Here is a 23,719-nt window from a genome sequence, read left to right as displayed (position 1 = left end):
TCAATTTCCCCTGCTATCTTCGTTTTTAAGCATACTTCCCTCTAATAGATGCATTTTGGGTAAATGTTGCATTGCAAAATTCGGGTACGTGCAAATTTTGAAGGCTAGCTGTGTTCCAGTTTGCATGCTGCTTCAGAAAATGCAGACTGGGTAGATTCAGCTTTGAATGTACATTGAATTGGGATTTCTCCTTGCTAAATGCAAGAGAAAACGGGCAGCGGAGAGGAAGAAGGTAGCTGGGGCCGTGGAATGCTTCCTTCCACCGAATCAGACGACTGGTTTGCAGAGGCCTGCCGAGCTCACAGGTTGATGTCTTCCGCAGCCTTGCCTGAAGATGCTTGGGACTGAACCTATGACTTTTTGCGTGCAAAACGGGGGCCTGACCCCTGAGCTGTGGCCCTTCATAAATGACCCCCAACCGCTCCCACAGCCAGGGCAGAGAGGAGCCGCAGGCTGTGGCAGCGATGGCATCCTAACAGAGCCTTATGGACCAGCTCTCTCATATGTGCCAGCCTCCATCTGTGGGCAGGGAACAGAACATACAGAGGAACGTTGACAAACTCTTAAGTGGGCAATTCCATACACCAGAGTTGACACCCATCAGAGAGGCAGGACCTTTTTCAGGCAGAGGGCCGTGTTCCCACATGCGCAACCTTCGGGGGGGGGGTGTATGTCAATGGTGCATTCTCCTCTCTGCTCTATGGCGCTACCGCAAACAGGAGGAAGTTGTGCCAGAGAGCACTCACCTGAGTTTGTTCTTCAAGGCGGTCACCTCCCGCCCCATGGCCTCGTTGCTCTCGGTGGCTTCATCCAGCTCCCGCTGCAGCTTCCTGCGGTTTGCGTTGATGCGCTGGGACTCCTCCTCGGCCTCCTCCAGCTGCCTTTTCAGCTGCTTGACGCGAGTGCTGGCTTTGTCAGCCTAAAGGAAGACGGCAAGGCAAGGAGGGCGTCAGATGGGAGCCCAGAGTTGGCGCCCTCAGCCAGCCTTTTGGCTTTCTCAAGCTTTCCTGTATACCTGAAGCCCTAGGACCCATGTACTTACAGGACCGCCTCTCCTGGTATGCCCCGCGGAGGACCTTAAGGTCCACAAATGACAACACTTTGGAGGTCTCAAGCCGCAAGGTGGTTAGATTGCTCTCAACTAGGGCCAGGGCTTTTTCAGCTCTGGCCCTGACTTGGTGGAACGCTCTGTCACAAGAGACCAGGGCCCTGCGGGACTTGACATCTTTCTGCAGGGCCTGCAAGACAGAGCTGTTCCGCCTGGCCTTTGGTTTGGACTCAGTCTGACCCTTATGTTTCCCTCCCCTGACAGTTTTGATCCATGGGCTACTTTTAAAATGAGGCTGCATTTTAAATTGCATTTTAACCTGTATTTTAAATTGTTCCCCCCTCCCCATTATGTTTTTATTGTAATTTTACTGGTGTTAGCCGCCCTTATTTATTATTATATACCTGAAAGAGCATCTCCACCCCCATCATTCAGCCCTGATGCTGAGGTCCAGCTCTGAGAGCCTTCTGGCAGTTCTCTCACTGGGAGAAGTGAGGTTACAGGGAACCAGGCAGAGGGCCATCTCGGTGGCTCCCATCAGATGTCAAGCAGATAAACAACTATATGACTTTCAGTAGACATCTGAAAGCAGCCCTGTATCAGGAAGTTTTTACGGGTTGGTCTTTTACCGTGTTTTTATATTCTGCTGGAAGCTGTCCAGAGTGGCTGGGGCCACACAGTCAGATGACTAGGGTGCAAATAATAACATTTATCATCATCATCACCATCATATTTACTCTAATGTAATGTGCACCTTTTTGGGCCAAATTACGTCATGGGAATTAGGGTGCATTTACACTTGCCAGAACATACTTTTTTTGGTTTCAGGGTTTTGAAAATTGAGATGCACTTGGATTAATATAAAAGATGCAGGAGGAAAAAGTTAATTTATAAGGACCCACAAAGGGGACGAGGGAAGTTCAGGAGGTTCTTTGGAATCTTGTTTTTATGGTGGTTGTTGGATAATTGATTGTAAAACTTTAAAGCCTGAAAAACTAAATTTTCAAAAAGAAGGAAAGAAATAAAATTGAGATGCGCATTAGATTTGATGGTGCATTAGATTTGCAAAAATATTGTATTGTTCCCTTTCTCCCCCCCCCCCCAATAATCTTTATTAGTTTTCCAGTTGCATACTCCACATACACATAATGTGTTGCATTTTACATTTATACTTGCTCCTAAGCACTGACTTCCCTCCTTCCTTCTTCTGGTTTTTTATATCACATATAATTTTATTGCATTATTTTCATCCATTTTGTATATTGTTATTCATTTTCCATATTTGTCCATAGTATATCCATAAACAAATAAATCCTCCTGTTTATACAATTCTTGTTGTCTGTCTGTATTCATTTACAACTACTGTTATATTAATCTCCTTATACAGTTTGCTTCTTATTATTTTCATTATCCATCACTTTCCCTTTATGAGGTTTATTTCCAATTCCACTGGTTTCACTATTTCATCTTCTCTTTCCTATATACGACATAAATTTTTCCCATTCTTTTTGAAATGTTTCCTTGCCCTGTTGTCTAGTTTTCCCTGTTAATTTGGCTATTTCTGCATATTCCATTACCTTCTGTCGCCATTCTTCTACTGTTGGTATTTGCTGTTGTTTGCAGACCTGGGCTAGCAGTAACCTCACCACTGTTGTTGCATATAAAAACAATTTGTTTCCTTTCAACCTTCCAACAAATCCTTCAGATCAAGCCCTCTTCCCACACTGCCTTCCTGTTTGACTTCTCGGCTAGCCCACGCTACGTGACACATCAACACACCTGGTCTTTGTACTGTTCTGCTTGCTTCCTTTCATCCTCAACCTGCAACAGGACTTCCTTGAGCTTCTTGTCTTTCTGGCGCAGGGTCTTTGCTGCTGTTTGCTTTTCTCTGTGGAGCAACGGAATTGAACGGGAAGGTTAAAGGTACTAGTCCTCATGGAGGAAAGTTGTGGCTGGGAAGATGCACATGTGGTGAAGGGAGTCAGAGGGAAACTGAGCAGGATTCAAGGGCAGAAAAATGCAGTTCTCTGTTAAAATCTTTCCAGCTTCCCTAAGGGATGAAATTGCTTTGGATTTCAGCTTGGACTGTGGAATATCAGTAACTGATTCTGCAAATGATCCCTCTCAATAATTTCGAAAAGGAAAGGAAAAGGGCACACCACAATTTGCACTCCTGCATGAATATTTTTAAAAAAATAAAAATAATAATAAATGGTAGAAAACCCCAACAAAGTATGTCTATGTATGTGTGCACACACATATACGGTAATGCACAAAGAATTTCTTTTTTAACCATTTTGGATATATTTATAAAATCATTCAAAAGTATTTCCCAGAACTTAAAGCAGTTTGTGTTGTTTAAAAGCACACTGCTTATATTTGCATATTTTAAATTTCATGCAGACATTCACAAGCACACCTCCTGAGCAATAACAGATTATGACATATTTACGTCCAATTCCAGCACACACCCCTTCTTTGAGCAGGTGGGCACCCCCAGCTGCCAGTACCTGGATTCCTGTTCCAGCTGTTCTTCCAGCTGCCCAATCTTGGCTTCCAGGGCTGTGATCGTGGCCTTGAACTTGGATTTGACAGCTCCCTCCATCTCCTGCAGTTTGGATTTCAGCTCCTTGTTCTGCCTCTCCAGCTGCTGCCGGGCGCTTTCGTTCTTCTGCGCCGCAGTGCGCTCGGAGGCCAGCTCGTTGTTCAGCTGCTCGGACTGGAACCGATAGATGGGAAAGATCAATCAAAGCGGGGCAGGGAAAACAGGTCTGATTAGGGTTGGCCAAGCCAGTTCAGTTGCTCTCTGGACCCGTCTGCGCCAAACATTTAAAGCAGGATCACAGCACTTTAAGCAGCCATCAAAAAACCATGGGAACTGTAGTTTGTTAAAGGTTCAGAGAGCCTTTAGGAGACGCTCCCAGAACTACAGTTCCCAAACTTCCCAGGGAAAAGGGATTGTCTGAGAACTGTAACTGTGTGGGGAATAACAACTCTCAGCACCCTTCAAAAAACTACATCTCCCAGGATTCTTAGAGGGGAAACCATGGCTGCTTAAAGTGGTATGATGCCGCTTTAAATGTATAGTGCAGGTAAGAACTCAGTTTCCCATTTTTCCAATCTTTTGCTCCGTTTCCAAAATCAGATTGCTTTCTCTTTTTTCCATAAGAGACCGCACAAAATTTCTTAGCAATCTTTGTGCGAATTTCTCCAAACACAGCTGCTTTTGCAAGCAAGCGAGCAAAACTGCATGCATTGGGATAAGTGCACACACCAAAATGCTTGCAAATCTTTAGTTATAATGCTATAAGGAGTATGAAAAAATGGACTATTAATAAGCAAAAATCTAATGTTACATTATTTTAAGATTAAAGATTAGGATAAGCAAAGAGGGGAAGGATTTGCTGAACTGATAAATTAAATTGGAAAACAAAAAGGGAGGTTAGAGGAGGTCCGGAAAATTAAGTAAATGAAAGAATGTAATGGAAAGATGGAACTGTTTTTTTTTATTTGTATTTTTCTTTTTCTTTTTTCATTTTGTAAAACTTTAATAAATATTTTATAAAAAAAAAACAAAATGCTTGCAAATCTTCAGGGGGCTTCCCTTATATCATTAACCCCAGTTGGTGCATGTACAGGCATACCCTGGGGATCATTGCGGGTTCTGTTCCAGGCCGCTGCAATAAAGCGAACAATGCAACAAACCGAGTCGCATAATTCTTTTGGTTTCCCAGTGCATAATCAAAGTTATGTTTGCTCTACACTATAGCCTGTTAACTCGCATCCTCACAAGGAGCAATATCTGTGGGGTGCAACAAAGCAAAGCACAATAAAACAGGGTAAGCCTGTATTGGATTTCAACTAGGTTTTAACTACATAATCATTTTAACTGTCTATATGTTTGCAATATACATATGTATGTTTTTTACTGAGCCGTGAAATCGTTTTTGAGAGGCTTCATGGGAAGTGGTTCACATATGAAATAAATGTCTATATATTAAAGACATTTTCCTAGTACGTTATTTTCACCAATCTGCAAATTTTTGTGCATGCTTTCCTCTCCTATGTGCTTTATTAAAGTATGCATTCTTTTGGTTGGAGAAATGCATTGCAAAATTAGGAGAGAAGCGTGGATTTTGGTTTGGGAAGTTGCTGAGTGGGGAATGTGTTCTATTTCTCATTTGAAGGAGCTGCAAATAGCAAGCAAAATTATTTTTTGCTTTACTTTTCTTGCAACTCCCATCCTCCTTGCAGAAATCAAGGTGTCTGCAACGTACCTGCTGGACAGCCTTGCGGAAGCGGTCGCTCATAGCTTCCATGTTGCTCTGCTCCTCTTCCAGCTCCTCCTCTAGCTGGGAGATCCTTGCTTCAAGGCGCCGCTTCTCATCCTGGAGGCTGGTCCTACAATCACACGGTGTCAGGGGCTGGTCAGAATCGGACGCCAGAGACTGCTCTGACTCCGAAGATGGGGGAATGCAGACACAGACAGAGGAGTCTCTAACAGAGAATGGAGAATTTGCCCCCCCCCTTCAACGTTCCCAGCAGCCGATTCAAAGGCAGGCTGCACAGTCAGGGGAAGAGTTAGATAGCTTTGAGATAGTAGCTAGGCAACCAGGAGGGAGAGAGCGTTTGGGAGACTCTTCATTCAAGAGTGGTGGGTAATTCCCTCCCTCCCCTCGAACTCAGAGGTCTGAAAGGGTTAAGGAACAATGGAAGCACAGGGGAGGGAGAGCTGGACGTTGGCGCGCTTCTTGCTGCGGAAGGGGAGGTGATTCAGAGTGAACAGCTGATATCCTGATGGAGGGTGGCCCAAGGCTGCTCTCTGTATATCGTTGTAAATAAAGGACTATAAACCTGTCAGAAGCTCGTTAATTCTTATCGGAAGCTCCCACAGAGAAGGGGAAACTCCCATTCCTGCAAAAAGATGCACCAAGTCCTCTATTTAATTTTCATTTCTGTGAAATTTTGACACCAACTTTTCATCCCCAAAGACCCAGTCAAATGAGCAGGGTATAATAATAATCATCACCATCATCATCATCATCACCATTGTCATATTTGGGGAGGGTACTGTGTAAGGCACCTTTTATACTTCTTGTTTGGACAAAATAGCAGCAGTGAGTGGAGTTGGGCGCATGGTTCTAATAGCCTCCGAATCCTGGCCGGGAACTTACCTCCCAGAAGCAGAACTTGCCAGCTCTTCAGCCAGATCGTCCTTCTCCTGCTCGGCTTGTTTCCGTGCCCGTTCCGCAGCTGCCAAATCCTGCCAAAGGAGGCAACATTGAGCCCCTCACTCGACAAAGCAAACATGGCTACTCTAGATCCAAGGCTGGGCGGAAGTTAGATCTACTCATATACCTCTGGGAGATCTGCAGTAGATCAGCAACAGTTTCCAACTTGCAAATAGCAACTAGCAATAGCAAAAACTAAAATAAGTTCTACCCATCTTAGATTAAAGGTAAAGGGACCCCTGACCATTAAGTCCAGTCGCGGACGACTCTGGGGTTCTGGTGCTAATCTCGCTTTACTGGCCAAGGGAGCCAGCGTTTGTCCGCAGACAGCTTCCGGGTCATGTGGCCAGCATGACTAAGCCGCTTCTGGCGAACCAGAGCAGCGCATAGCGCATGGAAATGCCGTTTACCTTCCCGCTGGAGCTGTACCTATTTATCTACTTGCACTTTGATGTGCTTTTGAACTGCTAGGTTGGCAGGAGCTGGGACCGAGCAACAGGAGCTCACCCCGTTGTGGGAATTTAAACCGCCGACCTTCTGATCGGCAAGCACAAGAGGCTCAGTGGTTTAGAACACTTGGCGGGGGGACAGAAACCAGGAGTGGCTTTTTATCGTGGTACGGGTCACAATTCCCTGGCTGAACAAGTGCTCCCCTGTTCCTTAGAGCAGGAGAGGTCACACATGTAACAATTGGTTGTCCTCATAACTTGGTTTTTTTTTTTACATGTGGTGAACTCTGGCTGAACACATGGAACACAGTTCCTTGGGCCGCATCAAATGTTCTCTGCTCACTAGCGCAAGGGCCTGTCTGCTAGCGGATGTTAGTGCTTAAACGTTTGCAACAAAGAAATCCAGTGCAACAGTTGTGTTAGTGGAAGTCTGCTGGTTCCTGTTGTGCAATCTGTTGCACAACCTTCGGTAAGGCGCTTGTGTTTTTCCTTGTGCAACAACCTCCCCAAGTGCAAGTTTAAAGGGCCTTTAACTTAGCAGAACATGGCATTTGCCCTCATATGTGTGTGACATCATACTGGGTTCATAGGGAAAGTCATTGTAAAATGACTAACCAATGGGAACCCAGGGAGCAGAGTTAACTGTGTATAAGGTTGAAGCACAGAGGGTTTTTTAGGAGAGTTAGAGTTGTTGAGAAGAGTTGTCTGGAGTTAGAAGAGACAGATAAGAAAAGTATGTGGGTTGGGCTAGTCTGGGGGGAGAGAGTGAGAGAATTTGTTAAGAGAAGCCAGTCAAACAGTTGAGATAATCAGTCAGAAGGTATTAGGAAGGTATAGGCCAGTAAAGAAAATAAAGTTAAGATATTGACAGGAATAATAATAATAAAAGAAAGATATTGAGATATTATCTGAGAAACCATAAACTTGTTAATGTTTGTAAAAGAAACTTGGGTTTTTTTGTTCACTTTTAACAACTGACTGGACTCAGTGTTTTACCAGAGAGTAACTGGTTGGTGGCAGCGGGGAAGCAAGCACAGTGGTGGCACAGGGATCAATAGACCGTTAAACATCCGGAGACCCTGTGTGATCGCCACACAGAGCTACATTAGATACACGCCATGTTTTGAGAGTATACCTGTGATAGGAATTTTGAGGTCTTAGATATATGGTAATGTTCATAAGTGTACCAACCAAACATGTACATAGATCAGCACAGGAAGACCGACCTGGAACCATTTTGATTCCTAAACTGAGCAAATGTTTTCTCTGCAAGGTCAAAGTGGGAAACCTCCCCATTGTCTCTTTCCTCACAAATCTCCTCTTAAGGGCACATTTAAGATATGAATAGGGTGAGCCTGTGATCTGGCCCATGAACTAAGTATTTATCATTACAAAAGACTGGCCAGGCTCCCCAGGCAATCCAATCAAGTAACCTGCCAGACAGGAGATAAACAAGGACAGGAGAAAAACAACATTCAAATTTCTGTTTTAGACCGCCTTTTCTGTGATGTAGATATGATGTATCTGAGGGGTGGTCTTAGGTTACACCCCTTCTGTGATGTATGTATGATGTTTCTGGGGGGTGGTCTTGATCTACAGGGTGGCAATTTCAAAAGTCTTTATAAGGCCTTGCACGTCATTGTTCTGGGTTCCTCCTCCTTTCCTGTGGGTGAGGGGAGCACCCTGTTGCAACAGATCAATAAAGATCAGGCTTACTAGCTGCTTTGCTTCTCAATATTCTCTGGTTGGCCTCTGTTATTTTCTCCTACCGATAGGGAACCTACGTAAGGAATCTATGTGGGCTCTTGGATACCCCATAAGGGGAAAGGACAATTTTTGTTTACAACAACCCTTAACTGTAGCCCTTGGGCAGACGCTGAGCTACTCCATCCCTCAAGTTCTAGCCAGGACCCAGATTCTCCATTTTACCTCTTGAACCTGCATCAGCTCAGCCTCCAGATTTTTGGCTTTCTTCTCGTTTTCTCGGGCTGTTGCAAAGACTTCTTCCCGGGCAGCCCGGGCATCGTCCAGTTCACGCTGGAAGTCCTTCATCTGAGCCTGGGTGAAAAGAGACACTGATTTAGGATGGAGCCTCATCCGCATTCAGGTTCAAATCTTCCTCAGCATCGCCCTCCACCTGATGGGATGTTTCAAGGATCAAAGAAGAGAGTCTGAAGTTTAAGAAATAGGTGATTAGGGTGCGGGGGGGGGCATGATAATAATTTATAAAGGATGTGCGGTGTTGAGTGGGAATCGCACAAATCTATCCAGTTCTCTCAATTTCTGGAGAAATATGCAATTAAAAAAAAGTCCTCATGTACATTCAGCATTTTGGAAACGATTTCTTTTAAAATATGCATTTCCCCTCCAGATCTACACATTTTTCGCAAAGGGATCTAATATAACACTTTTTTAGCACAGTCGTACCTCGGATCCTGAATGCCTCGACTCTTGAACAAATCGGCTCCCGAACGGTTGAAACCCAGAAGTGAGTGTTCCGGTTTTTGAACGATTTTCGGAAGCTGAACACCGGCACGGCTTCCGATTGCTACCAGAAGCCACGCTTTGGTTTCCAAACGTTTTGGAAGTCAAACGGACTTCCGGAACGGATTCCGTTCGACTTCCAAGGTAAGACCATACATTATTTCTACTAACATGTGCATTTTGATGCACACTTAATCCTAGCACATGCATTTGTGGCACACATTACTTGGCTGAAGAACTGCATTGCAAAAATTTGAAGAAATGAGAATTTCAAAGGGTGCGTTTCAGTCCATGCATCATTTCGGAAAGCAAGAATTAGGCTCAATTTTAAAGGCAAACCGAACTGAATTTCTCCCCCATCTCACTAGGTTTGGAGGGCCCTTGGGCAAGACACCCTCCCATCCCCCCCCTCGGCCTGAGAGAGTCTCTCCCTCCTGACTGCAGTGGATCTAGGAGGCTCTTGTCCTTTGGGAAAGTGTCTCCATCCCCATCGTTCTGCCGGACGCTGAGGTCCAGTTCTGAGGGCCTTCTGGTGGTTCCCTCACTGCGAGAAGCCAAGCTACAGGGAACCAGGCAGAGGGCCTTCTCAGTAGTGGCGCCTGCCCTGTGGAACGCCCTCCCACCAGATGTCAAAGAGATAAACAACTACCTGACATTTAGAAGACATCTGAAGGGAAGTTTTTAATGTGTGACATTTTGATGTATTTTTAATCTTTGTTGGAAGCCATCCAGAGTGGCTGGAGAAGCCCAACCAAATGGGTGGGGTGCAAATAATAAATTATTATTATTATTATTATTATTAGGCCCCCGGCAGATGCCCAACCCTCCTGGGTGAAAGCAAGTGGGTTGCCCTGACCTGGAGCTTCCGCAGCTGCTTAATGGCTTCGTCCCGGGACTTGTTGGCGAAGTCCAACTGGCCCTCCATGTCCTTGATGTCCACCTCCAGTTTCTTCTTGGCGGCGGCAGCCAAGCCCCGTTGCTTGCGCTCGTCTTCCAGTTCCACTTCCATCTCGTGGAGCTAAGTAGCAGCAGGGAAGCAATTGGAAAAGGTTTAGACGTGCACCGTGGGTTGGGCTAGATGACCCTCAGAGGCCCTTCCCGCTCTTCAGTTCTATGATTCTGTGAAAGGCACTGCTCAGTGACTCACAGCTATATGTGTGGAAGGCTCACAGCACTTCCTCAAATGGTAAACACGCTAGGGGGAGAGAGAGCAGGGCAGTCTTTGGCAAGGTCCTATTCTTCAACTACTTTTTGGGAATATCTATCTATTTCAGAGCTGTACAATGGAGAGGTGGTTGCGAGCGATTAGTAAAAAGGTAAAGGGACCCCTGATCAACTCTGGGGTTGTGGCGCTCATCTCGCTTTACTGGCCGAGGCAGCTGGCATGCAGCTTCCGGGTCATGTGGCCAGCATGACTAAGCCGCTTCTGGTGAACCAGAGCAGCGCACAGAAATGCCATTTACCTTCCCACCGGAGTGGTACCTATCTATCTACTTGCAGTTTGACGTGCTTTCAAACTGCTAGGTTGGCAGGAGCAGGGACCGAGCAATGGAAGCTCACCCCATTGCGGGGATTCGAACCGCCGACCTTCTGATTGGCAAGTCCTAGGCTCCGTGGTTTAACCCACAGCGCCACCCGCGTCCCTTGCAAGCGATTAGGTTTCCCCAAAAGGCCTTTGGGTTGTAGATGCGGTCCAGCTAAGTTCATTCGTTCATTCGTTCTTTCAAAGCATTTATAACATGCTCTTTAGCCAGAAAAGCTCACAAGCAGTTTACAGATCAAGATAAAAATAACATGGTCCTTGCCCTCAGGTCTACATCTGAAAAAGGAGATGGCACAAAAGGAAACCAGGATGGGGAGAGAAGAGGAAACGAGCACAGACAGGCCCCAAATATCTTAATATTTAAGCTAAGGTTACCAGCAGGAGGTTACCACACACACTTCCATATTGAGTTCTGCTAAGTATGTAGTAGCTATCAGAAGCCATTCATGTTCAGATATCTTCCAGCCATCAACTGGAGGAGGCATGTTTAGGTATTGGACAGCCCAACGCCTAGATTCTACGCTGGCCTTCCTCAAGCTGGTGCCCTCCAGCTGTGGTCCAAAACTCTAGAATACCCCTGGCCCTGTGGGGAAAGGTCTCCTTACCCTCTGAGGCTACGAGAAGATAGGTGGTGAAATGGAAGCTCATACCTGCTTCTGCAGCTGCCTCCTCTTCTCTTCGTTCTGCTCATCCCTGGCTTGCAGGTCTCTTTCGAACTGTCCTTTCAGCGCTTGCATGTTGACCTCCAGCCTCAGCTTTGCATCCTCTGTCGCCTGGAGCTCATCCTCCAGCTCCTCCAACTGGGTCTTCATCTCTTCCACCTGCTGCTCCAAGGCCCGTTTGGATTTCTCCAGGTCATGGACCTGTTCAGAGCAGGAGGCAAAAAGGCAGGGCGAGTGACGAGAGAGGATCGAGGGGGGAACTCACCAGCGGTGAATGAATAAATAAGGCAAAAGCAAAACCTGGAAATGTGATGACTGGGCTCACTTGGAAAGAAAAGTCACTGCAAACTGATAATCAACTGGCAAACTGCACGTGTGTTTTTACAAGATGCATGTACTGTATTTTTCGCTCCATAAGACACAATTTTTTCCTCCTGAAAAGTAAGGGGAAATGTCTGTGTGTCTTATGGAGCAAATGTGTGGTCGATCGCTGGGTCCCTTTCCGGCCCCGGCCCCTTGCCCAGGCCTCCATTGTTGAATGTTCAGGCTGTTTGTTTCCCCAGCGACATGTGACTGGCTGATTAGATGATCTGTCTGGAAACTGTAGAAACGGCTCCCTTTCCTTTCCTAAAGAAGCTGCAGAACTGTGAGCTGAACCCCATAAAAACAGGATTTCCCCCTTTGCAAAGTAAGCTCAACAACTTTGAGCTGATGCTCAAAAAAGGAGCTTTTCCCCTTTGCAAAAGAAGCTGCACAACTGTGAGCTGAACCCCCCAAAAATGGGGCTTTCCCCCTTTCCTCCTCTAAAAACTAGGTGCATCTTATGGAGGTCAGGTGCGTCTTATGGAGCGAAAAATATGGTAAGTGACTTGTTTCAGGCAGGTCAGCAGACCCTTCGAGGGAACTTACGTTCTTGCCGACGTCATCTTTGGAGCTCACGAGATCTTCCATCTCCGCTTTCAACAGCTTGTTGGTTCGCTCAAGTTCCTCCTTTGCTTCCAGGGCCTCCTCCAGAGCCCGGGAGAGAGAGAGAGCCTTCGTCTCCTTCTCCCGAGCTTCAGCCTCTGCGCGGTCTCTTTCTTCGGCGTATTTGGAAGAGATGTTCTTCTCCTCTGCTAGCATCTGCCAAGGAACAAGATGCTGGTGAGCTTCTGGTCTCAGCAAGGAGGCCATTGTTTTGATTCAGGGGCAAGAGGGCTTTCCAACAGCAAAACGGCTCAGAGAAGTTGACTGCTTAAGGGGTAATATAAAGAAGGAAATCATCATGAAAGCCCAAGATGCACTGGACAGGAAGCAATAAAGGAAAACTACCAGGAGGAAGCATTTAATTAACATTGCGGGGGGGGGGATTTCCTAAACAGGACCTATTTGTTAAGTGAATAACATGGAAGGGTTTGTTGTCTTGGGAACAGGCCATAGCACTATATTATGTGCTGTGCAAAACCTCAGTAAGCAATAAAGGAAACAAAAGCTGCAAGGAGGAAGCATTTAATTAACATTGCAGGGGTCCCTTTCCTAAACAGAACCTGTTTGTGAGTGAACAATATGGGAGGGATTTTGCCGTGGGAAAGGTTATTGCTGGATAAGGGGCACATCAATGGCAACCCAATCCTATTAATGTTTTGGTCACTCTGGGCACAGTGGACAGCACAGAAAGAGAGCGTGCAGGGAGCTGGGCTCTTGCCTGGTCGAACTTCTTCTGCTTCTTCTCCAAGTTGGAGACCATCTGTCGCTGGTTGTCCAAGTCGACCACCAGGTCGTCCAGCTCCTGCTGAAGCCGGTTCTTTGTTTTTTCCAGTTTGTCGTACGAAGCTGCTTTCTCCTCGAACTGCTGCGTCAGGCCTTCAATTTCCTTCTGGAGCTTCTTCTTCCCTTCCTCCATGCCCTCGATGGTGCTGACGTACTCCTGGAGCTTCCGCTTGGAGTCGGAGAGCTGCAGTTTGGGGTTCAGAGAAAGGTCAGCCCTCGTGACACCCAGCGCCCCAACCGATGCAAGCATCTTCCCCATGAATGGGCGGAATCAGCTGATCCAACAGTATTGTGGGAATGTAGAGATGGGCCCATGTACCCTTCCAGCTCCCTCCTACTGGCCCTCTGTTTGGGGCTTCTAACAAAGATGGGGAACCTGTGGCTCCCCAGAAGTTGTTGGACTACAATTCCCATCATCCCTGATCACTGGGCTCCCATTATCCCTGAGAGCATGGATCCCGGTTGTCGTCGTCAGGGGCATACCTAGGGGTTTGGCAAAGGGCAACGTGAATGTGAGCCCAACCTTGCCTTGCGTTTTCTGGGCAGTGAGCCATGATCTTTCAACCTGGAAAATGGGAATTTAAAACAGTCTGCCTCACAGCGGGTGTGCACAGTAAGAAACCGAAGGGGTTCTGTTTTTGTTTTTAACACCCAAAGTGGATAAATTCAGCGTAACTACTGCACCGCGCTCTACGCGAGGCTACCTTTGAAGGTGACCCGGAAACTACAACTAATCCAGAATGCGGCAGCTAGACTGGTGACTGGGGGCGGCCGCAGAGACCACATAACACCGGTCTTGAAAGACCTACATTAGCTCCCAGTACGTTTCCGAGCAAAATTCAAAATGTTGGTGCTGACCTTTAAAGCCCTAAACGGCCTCGGCCCTGTATACCTGAAGGAGCGTCTCCACCCCCTTCGTTCAGCCCAGACACTGAGGTCCAGCTCCGAGGGCCTTCTGGCAGTTCCCTCACTGCAAGAAGCCAAGTTACAGGGAACCAGGCAGAGGGCCTTCTCAGTAGTGGCGCACCCTGAGGAACGCCCTCCCGTCAGATGTCAACGAGAACAACAACTGGATTTGGAGATATCTTGAAATATGACTTTGGTTTTGGTCATGAAAGTTTAGCTGGACTGTTCAAAAGCGGCGGGAAGATGGAAAGTTGGCAAGATTTTACTACACAAGAACTCGCAGACTGTTGGCGTCTGGAGGAAGTAGGGGATTTGGGGGCTCTTGGACTTGGGGACATTTTGAAACATGACTTTGGTCTTGGCCATGAAAGTTCGGTTGGATTGCTCAAAAGATGCGACTGCAACATCAGGATGGAATTTTCCTGGGATCGGTTATTTGACATTAAGGAATATGAAGAAAGCCTGCAGAAGGGGCCTGGAGGGGACTTAAGAGCCTCGGATATTAGATTTCCGGATTGAAGGACTACTGGGGATAGGACCGGCAGTGTCTGAAACCAGGGGGGGAGCTGAGGGAAGAAGATTGGAAATTTAAAGTTCTTATTAAAGCATATATTAAGCTGAAGGTTTATATGAAACTAACAAAAATTCCTTTTGAGGGATAGGGAAACGGAGGATTGACACTTCATGGATTTAGCAGAAATGTTATTAGAAGTTAAGTACTTTTAGGTTTTAGCTTTAAGGTTAAAATAAGGTTAAGAAAATTATGTTATGTATAATTGAGATATAAGGGAAAGAAAGAGGGAAAGGATTTGTTGAAATTAATTAAATAAAAGTGGAATACAAGGAGGGAGGTGTGAGGAAGTCGAGGAAATAAGTGAACGAAAATAAGGTTGTGTTATTGAAATGTTTTTTCTTTTTTCTTTTTTCTTTTTGTATTGTGTGTGGTTTTGCTCTTTTTTGTTGTTTTTTCTGTTTGTATTTCTAAAATGCAATAAAGATTTTTTTTTAAAAAAAAGAGAACAACAACTACCAGACTTTTAAAAGACACCTGAAGGCATCCCAGTTTAGGGAAGCTATTAATGTTTGATGTATTACGGTATTTTAATATTTTGTTGGAAGCCACCCAGAGTGGCTGGGGAAGCCCAGCCAGATGAAAGCGGTATAAATAATAAATTATTATTATTATTATTATATAGTAATGGTCAGAACTTTTGAATTATGGTGCTGTTTTGAATTCTGGTGCTGGAGGAGATTCTTGAGAGTCCCATGGACTGCAAGAAGATCAAACCTCTCCATTCTGAAGGAAATCAGCCCTGAGTGCTCACTGGAAGAACAGATCCTGAAGCTGAGGCTCCAATACTTTGGCCGCCTCATGAGAAGAGAAGACTCCCTGGAAAAGACCCCGATGCTGGGCAAGATGGAGGGCACAAGGAGAAGGGGACGACAGAGGACAAGATGACAGTGTTCTCGAAGCTACCAGCATGAGTCTGACCAAACTGTGGGAGGCAGTGGAAGACAGGAGTGCCTGGCGTTCTCTGGTCCATGGGGTCACGAAAGTCAGACATGACTAAACGACTAAACAACAACAATGGTCAGAACCTGCACGGTCAACGTTGAAATGTGCCTCTCCAGGTTCTGCTTTGCTTCCATCTCTTCCTCCAGCTGGTCCTGGATGCTGTTCTTCTCGTCCTCCATCTGGCGAAGCTTTGTGGACAAGTTGAGCTTCTGGCGGGTTTCCTCCTGGAGCAGCTCCTGGGGGCAGCAAGAAAGCAGAAGCCTTTGCTGGTGAGTCTTCCCCAAGACCCTCTCTGAAAACCTCAGTTTGGCTTGCGGTGGTACTCACCTGAGTGTCCTGCAGCTGAGACCCCAGAGTCGCCACGTCCTTCGTCAGCTTGATGGTCTTGCCCTCTGCTTCGTTCAGCAGCCCCGTCACATTCTCAACCTCCACCTAGAAGGGAGGAAAAGGTAAAGGTAAAGGGACCCCTGACCATTAGGTCCAGTCATGACCGACTCTGGGTTTGTAGCGCTCATCTTGCTTTACTGGCCGAGGGAACCAGCGTACAGCTTCTGGGTCATGTGGCCAGCAGGACTAAGCCGCTTCTGGCGAACCAGAGCAGGGCATGGAAACGCCGTTTACCTTCCCGCCGGAGTGGTACCTATTTATCTACTTGCACTTTGATGTGCTTTCGAACTGCTAGGTTGGCAGGAGCTGGGACCGAAGAACGGGAGCTCACCCCATTGCGGGGATTCGAACCGCCAACCTGATCAGCAAGCCCTAGGCTCAGTGGTTTAACCCACAGCGCCAACCTCATCCCTTACCTGGAAGGGAGACGAAGAGCAAAACAAAGCAGTGTTTGGATTAGCCTGACCCGCACTCTTCTCACAGGAAAATAATAATAATAATAATAATAATAATAATAATAATAATAATAATAATAATAATAATATGCTAGGCTTCTGCAGCCCTTTTTACTTCTAAAAAACTACAGAAATGAAAAAGGGACACTGCATTGTCACCTGCAGCTTGTGGACTTTTTCGTTCAGCTCTGTCCGGACGCGCTCCCCGTCTGAAAACTTGGACTGCAACTCCTGCAGCTGCACTTCCAGCTTCTTCTTCTTGTTCTCCACCTCCTGCTTGGCCTGGTTGAGTGACCGGACCTCGCTGCTCAGGTCGGCGTTGTCCTTCTCCAGAGTCTGCTTGGTCTTGTCCAGGTTGGCTTTGGCCTGAAAGCACAGAGGACGTTCGGCGTTTACGTACGCAAGAAGGGACCCAGGGTTGGCAAGTCTTCCAGCAGTGTGGCAGCCACAGATCTCTTGTATACGTCAATTTCACCACCGTCCAATCACACTTCTTTAATCTGACCTTTGACACACTGGGTCAGTGCGTCTGGCTATAAAGCAGAAGAGTGGTGGTTCAAGCCCATCCTATGGGAGGGTTCTTGCAGGGGTCCCTTCAAATGCTACAATTCTATGATATTATGAATGTTTTGGGGACCCGTCCTATTCTTATGACCGGGATTTGTTTTAGACTGTTTAAATACAGTCACACCTTGGTTCTGGAATGCCTTGTGACTCAAACGTTTTGGCTTCCGAACACCGCAAACCCAGAAATGAGTGTTCCAGTTTGTGAACGTTTTCTGGAAGCCGAACGTCCGATGCGACTTCCGCAGCTTCTGTTTGAGTGCAGGAAGCTCCTGCAGCCAATCAGAAGCCACACCTTGGTTTTCGAACATTTTCAGAAGTCAAACAGACTTCTGGAACGGATACCGTTCAAGAACCAAGGTACGACTATATTGTGTTTTAAATTGTTCAAACCTTCCTGGGGATTATATGGCGAAGAAAGGGCATGGAATAATATATCAGCAGCAGCTTTTCATTATTTTTTACTATTTGACATCCAATATCATTAACGCTCACACCTGAGACAAAAATGTGCAGTGTAAAGTAAACTAAAGCATGCATAGATTGTGTTGTTATCAAACCGGTGACCAGAAACGTTTAGGAATTACGTCTGCCTATTCATTCTGTCTGTCCTGAATTTTGTAACATTCAGAAGAAGAAGAAGAGTTTGGATTTGATATCCCGCTTTATCACTACCCGAAGGAGTCTCAAAGTGGCTCACAATCTCCTTTCCCTTCCTCCCCCACAACAAACACTCTGTGAGGTGAGTGGGGCTGAGAGACTTCAGAGAAGTGTGACTGGCCCAAGGTCACCCAGCAGCTGCATGTGGAGGAGCGGGGAAGCGAACCCGGTTCACCAGATTACAAGTCAACCGCTCTTAACCACTACACCACACTGGCTCCATTCATGCCGCTTCTGCATTTAAAACACTGTGCCCAGAATGCCTAGACTGCAGTGGGCGCTGAGAGTTGTTAGGAGACACACGGCCACACCCCTCACAGAACTACAATTCCCAGAGTTCCATGGGAAGAAGGGTTGATTGCTCAACCACTCTGGTATAAAAGGGTGCTTTAAAAATGCACAGCATGAGTGTGAGCTCTGTTGCATTGGCTGGCCCCGAGTTCTAGTCTCCTTGCAGGAGTCCCAGCGGTTTGCAAATTCTGGCTCTGAAAGAGCACAGCCACCCCCAAAGCAATGCCCTGAGTTTGTTTATATATTCGCTCGCTTGCTTGTTACCCGTTTGAATTGTTCCAGCTGCTCCGTCAGCTCCTCCACAGCCTGCGTGTGCTTCTGCCTCATCTCCTGGACCTGAGCCTCGTGGGTGCGTGTCTCCTCATCCAAGGCTCTCTTCAGGATGGTGACCTCCTGCTCCCGCTTCGCTCTGAAAAGAACAGCACAGGCGTGATTTTTTTTTGCCATCCCAAACCACATTATTTGGGGATACAGCCGGCTCTGCCGTCGCCTCCAGGCTAGGAGCGTTGCAAATGCATTCCAGGAAATTTAAAGAGGATTTGAAGTGTTCTTGCGCCCTATTGCAAGACGAACCATACGCGGCCCTCAAGTCCTTTCTATGTGGCCCTCGGAACCTCCCCCTGGCTACACACGTCGCTGGCCTCACTTTGCACCTAGAATGGTGAGTCATTTTGGACTCACAGCTGTCCATGGAGGCGCAGGTCAATTCTGTGTCAAGGGCAGCTCTCTCTACCAGCTCCATCTGGTACGCAGGCTGAGACCCTACCTGCCTGCGGACTGCCTCACCAGAGTGGTGCATGCTCTGGTTATCTCCCGCTTGGACTACAATGCGCTCTATGTGGGGCTACCTTTGAAGGTGACCCGGAAACTGCAATTAATCGAGAAAGCGGCAGCTAGACTGGTGACTGGGAACGATCACCGGGACCAAATAACAACCAGTCCTGGAAGACCTACATTGGCTCCCAGCACGTTTCCGAGCACAATTCAAAGTGTTGGTGCTGACCTTTAAAGCCCTAAACGGCCTCGGTCCAGTAGACCTGAAGGAGCGTCTCCACTCCCATTGTTCAGCCCAGAGGTCCTGAGGTGCAACCCCAAGGGCCTTCTGGCGGTTCCCTTCCTGCGAGAAGTGAGATTCCAGGGAACCAGGCAGAGGGCCTTCTCGGTGGTGGTGCCCTCCCATCAGATGTCAAGGAAATAAACAACTAGAAGACATCTGAAGGCAGCCCTGATTAGGGAAACTTTAATATTTGATGAATTATTATGTTTTAATATTTTGCTGGAAGCTGGCAGAAAGCAGTCTGAACTTGGCGGGGCAGCACCCCAGTTGCCCTGCCATGCACCAGCCTCCACCGCAGGGATGGTGTCCACTTTCCGCTCCTCTCCCGTCCTCACCTGAGCTCCTGCTGGGTGGCAGTGCTGTCCAGGGTGTCTTCCAGCTCTGTCTTGAGAGCCTCCAGCTCCTCGCCCAAGTCCCGCTTCTGCTTCTCGGCTTTGTTCCTTGCGGCGCGCTCAGAATCCAGGTCCTCCTGGAGGTCAGAGATGTGTGCTTCCAGCTCGCGGATTTTCTTCAGGGCGTTGTTTTTCTGGCCCGTTTCGTCTTCAAGCCTGGGAGGATGGGATTTTTAGAAGATATTTTTTAAAACAAACAAATTAAAGGAACCAACTTACTTAGCGGTAGATAGTTTGTCATTAAAGGCACAGAATGCTCAATCCCGTCACTACAAACTCCCCCATCCCCACGTATCTCCCAGAACCAGAAGAGGCATGAAAAGGGCAGAGAAGAGGTTGGCAATGAGCAGGCCCAGTCTCCAATTGCTGGGGGGGGGGTAACGTGGAGGGGAGGGGACTTAGGCAGCTGTGGGGAGGTGGGGGCCTTCAGTCTTGGCAACTGATTAATGGGGCAAGACCGACCAGAGATGAGTTGCTGTGCTCTTTAGGCCTGACACTCCTGTACAGAACGTCTTTTTGCTAATACAGTGGTACCTTGGTTCTCAAACGCCTTGGTACTCAAACAACTTGGAACTCAAATACAGTACTGCAAACCCGGAAGTGTTGCAATTTGCTAACTTTTTTGGGAAGCTGAACGTGCTCCATTTTCAGCGTTATGCTTCCATTTTGAGTGTTACACTTCCAATTTGAGTGTTACGCTGAGGTCTGTCTGTTTTTGTTATTTATTTTGCGTTTTTGTACTTGCGGCTCTTTTTGTTTCGTTTTTGTGACTGTGCAGAACCCAGTTCAGCTACTCACTGATTGAATGTGTGACTGCGGTACATTCTTTATCCTTTCATTTTATGGATCAATGGTCTCGTTCGAGAGTAAAATTCATGTTAAATTCCTGTTCTGGGGTTGTTTTCAAAAGTCTGGAACGGATTAATCCATTTTGCATTATTTTCTATGGGAAATCGCACCTTGGTTTTGGAACGCTTTGGTTTTGGAACGGACTTCCGGAATGGATTAAGTTTGAGAACCAAGGTACCACTGTAAAGAGCTAACTCCAACTTGCACGGTGTGATTTACTGCTGGCTTGCTCCTGACAATGTGGCCTTCGGGATGAATAAAAGATTTCCCACCCCACGTTTAACTACAGACACCAGCGGTCTAACCCAGATACAAAGGAGATGCTCCGCTACCCCATAGCTATTGCAGGAGTGTGAATCAAAGTCCTGGGGGCTCGTTTTGGCTTTCCTCAGGAGGGCAACAGAAGCATGCAGTGGTTTCAGCAGAGAGGATAGTGTGTCCCACCAGCAACAGCAAATCCTTTGTCATGCAAACATGATCCACGAAGAAATAAAGAAAATATTAAGAATATCCTATAGTAAAAGGCCAGAGGCATTCCTTTTAGGAATTTTAAATGACGATATTCCAAAAGACAAAGCTATTTTTTTCTTATACGCAACGTCTGCAGCAAGAATCCTGGTGGCTAAGTACTGGAAAGGGAATCAGTTACCCACTAGGGGAGAGTGGCTATGTAAGCTCTCTGAATACTTAGAATTAGCCAAATTGACAGACATAATAAGACAAAAACCAAAAAGTGAAGTAAAAAAAGAATGGGAGTGCCTAAATGAATACCTCAAAAGTCAAGGTTCGAGGGCAGAAATTTGGCTGAGTCTGGAATAACCTTGTGAAGTGAAAGGATATGAAAGAAGGATTTATATCTAGATGTTAGGATAGAGATGATAAAGAAAACAGGAAAACAGGAAGACACAATGAGAGATAAAGGAGGTGCTGTGGGATTGGTGGAAGTCAATGTCTTGTTGTTGTTTTAGTGTTTATATTATTAACTTGTAAGATATGGATTATTTGTTGTTGTTGTTTTTAGTTTTCGAATGTTGATTTTTGTGTGTTGTGTATTGTTATTTTTTGATATCTTTCGTGTTGTTGTTGTTGTGTGGAAAATACTAATAAAATTCATTTAATTAAAAAAAGAAATCCTTTGTCATGCAACCACAGTCCTAAATTACCAGCCATCATCTGGGGTCCCTCAAGGACTTGTCCCCACCTGGCCAGGGCCGCCTGGAGCTCCTCTTCCTTCTTGGCCAGCTGCATCTTCAGCTCCGCAATCTGGGCTTGGAGATCTGCGATCTGCTCGTGGAGGTCGCTCGAGTCGCCCTCCAGCTTCCTCTTCATCTTCTCCAGTTCCTGCCGGCACTTCTCTTCTTTCTTCAGGCGGACTTCCAGTTCCGAGATCATGGACTCGTGCTTGTTCTTCAGCTTGGTCAGGTTCTTGGCTTTCTCTTCCTCTTCTGCAAGGTTGGTGGTCAAGTCGCTTATCCTCTCCTCCAGAAGTTTCCTTTCCTATGGAGGAGAAGAGAGGGAGGCACACACAAAAAACCAACAATCAGAAATTGCATTTAGTTTGCATGAACTTACTAAGGAAAAAACCAGCATTGCTAAATGTGCCACATAATACTCATTCTGCATTTGTGAGAATTCATTGCCTATTAACATCAGACAGCCACTTCTGCTGTACTCTTCTCAGCACCTGCTTAAAACCATTTTGTTTAGGCAAGTCTATCCAGACATGGGGGACGCGGGTGGCGCTGTGGGTTAAACCACAGAGCCTAGGACTTGCCGATCAGAAGGTCGGCGGTTTGAATCCCCTCGACAGGGTGAGCTCCCGTTGCTCGGTCCCTGCTCCTGCCAACCTAGCAGTTCGAAAGCACGTCAAAGTGCAAGTAGATAAATAGGTACCACTCCGGTGGGAAGGTAAACGGCGTTTCCGTGCGCTACTCTGGTTCGCCAAAAGCGGCTTATCATGCTGGCCACATGACCCGGAAGCTGTACGCCGCTCCCTTGGCCAATAAAGCGAGATGAGTGCCGCAACCCCAGAGTCGGCCACGAATGGACCTAATAGTCAGGGGTCCCTTTACCTTTACCTTTATCCAGACATGGATGCCTCTATCCATCCATTAGACCTCCCAGTACATTTCCGAGCACAATTCAAAGTGTTGGTGTTGACCTTTAAAGCCCTAAACGGCCTCGGCCTAGTAGGAGTATCTCCACCTCCATCATTCTGCCTGGATGCTGAGGTCCAGCGCCGAGGGCCTTCTGGCGGTTCCCTCACTGCAAGAAGCAAAGCTACAGGGAACCAGGCAGAGGGCCTTCTTGGTAGTGGCGCCCGCCCTGTGGAACGCCCTCCCATCAGATGTCAAAGAGATAAACAACTACCTAACGTTTAGAAGACATCTGAAGGCAGCCCTATTCAGGGAAGTTTTTAATGTGTGACATTTTGATGTATTTTTAATCTTTGTTGGAAGCCACCCAGAGTGGCTGGGGAAACCCAGCCAGATGGGTGGGGTACAAATAATAAATTATTATACTATTATTTATTTATTTAAGATATTGTCTCACTCGTCTTCACCACAAAATCCCAGGGTGGGTTGCAGCCATACATATCGCACAATATGAAAACCCCCATTTCAATGAAACCAAACGACATTGTGTCAGACAGCAGAGGGGATCTCGCAAAAACGACACACAAATCTTCATTGTCGAAGGCCAAAGAGGAGCTTCTTCAGCAAAAGGACGGGAACTACGGGTGGTATTCAACGAATCTGTACTTCTGGCTGTGCGACAGAACATCACCGCCTTTTCCTCCCCCCCCCGTAAATCTTCTCTCAAAGGTTGGGGGGGAACCCTCTACAAATTTAGGAGGTGCACAGTGAGGGGAAGGACTACTGGGCAGCCCAGAGTGCTTGCACTCGCAGAACCTTTTAGCTGGATACAGCTCTTTGTAATGAAGGCGCTAGGCGGGCCTCTGCAGGGAGGGAATTCCACATTTTGGAAGCTGGCACAGAGAACGCCCTCTCCCAGTCTGCCAGCCCCCATGTTTCTCTGACTGGCAGAACCACCAAGAGGCCACCCTCTGCCCCTCTCAGTTGCTTAGGATTTCAGCAGGTCTTTCCCTCACCGCCACCTTTGCACTGGCTCTGAAGAGCAGGGCGTGGTTTGCTCAGCAGCACGGACCTTTGTGAGTTTGTTGTTCTGGTCGTCCATCACCAGGATGTCGTCTTCCATCTTTTTGATCTTGGCCTCCGCAGTTACTTTCTCCAGCTGCAGCTTCTGTCTGGCAGCTTCCTCTTCTTCCAGCTGATCCTCAAGTTCCTGTTTAGCGGTTCATGGGAGGTGGAAGGTAAAAAAAGGGGGGATGTGAAGTTTATGTATTCATTTGCTTCTTCAGATGCAGTGGTACCTCGGGTTAAGAACTTAATTCGTTCTGGAGGTCTGTTCGTAACCTGAAACTGTTCTTAAGCTGAGGAACCACTTTAGCTAAT

General features: G+C 46.8%; 1 protein-coding gene across 5 annotated transcripts in view; it reads right to left on the bottom strand.

The window, feature by feature from the left end:
- Positions 1-23,719, bottom strand: part of MYH11 (myosin heavy chain 11) — a 95,200-nt gene that overhangs the window by 3,580 nt on the left and 67,901 nt on the right. For all 5 annotated transcript variants that reach the window (XM_053363989.1, XM_053363988.1, XM_053363991.1 and 2 more), the window contains 17 exons: positions 23,412-23,549; positions 21,445-21,740; positions 19,338-19,550; positions 18,210-18,354; positions 16,590-16,796; positions 15,916-16,020; positions 15,672-15,824; positions 13,102-13,350; positions 12,327-12,539; positions 11,406-11,618; positions 10,069-10,230; positions 8,658-8,786; positions 6,223-6,311; positions 5,326-5,449; positions 3,559-3,767; positions 2,828-2,936; positions 747-919 (listed from right to left, as the gene is read on the bottom strand). In XM_053363989.1, the coding sequence (XP_053219964.1) occupies positions 747-919; positions 2,828-2,936; positions 3,559-3,767; positions 5,326-5,449; positions 6,223-6,311; positions 8,658-8,786; positions 10,069-10,230; positions 11,406-11,618; positions 12,327-12,539; positions 13,102-13,350; positions 15,672-15,824; positions 15,916-16,020; positions 16,590-16,796; positions 18,210-18,354; positions 19,338-19,550; positions 21,445-21,740; positions 23,412-23,549 (2,927 nt within the window). The remainder of the gene's footprint in view (positions 1-746; positions 920-2,827; positions 2,937-3,558; positions 3,768-5,325; positions 5,450-6,222; positions 6,312-8,657; positions 8,787-10,068; positions 10,231-11,405; positions 11,619-12,326; positions 12,540-13,101; positions 13,351-15,671; positions 15,825-15,915; positions 16,021-16,589; positions 16,797-18,209; positions 18,355-19,337; positions 19,551-21,444; positions 21,741-23,411; positions 23,550-23,719) is intronic.

The sequence above is a fragment of the Podarcis raffonei genome, chromosome 14 (assembly GCF_027172205.1).
Source record: "Podarcis raffonei isolate rPodRaf1 chromosome 14, rPodRaf1.pri, whole genome shotgun sequence".
Taxonomy (NCBI): domain Eukaryota; kingdom Metazoa; phylum Chordata; class Lepidosauria; order Squamata; family Lacertidae; genus Podarcis; species Podarcis raffonei.
Note: the sequence above shows the minus strand (reverse complement) of the source record. Positions and strands in the feature narration are given on the sequence as shown.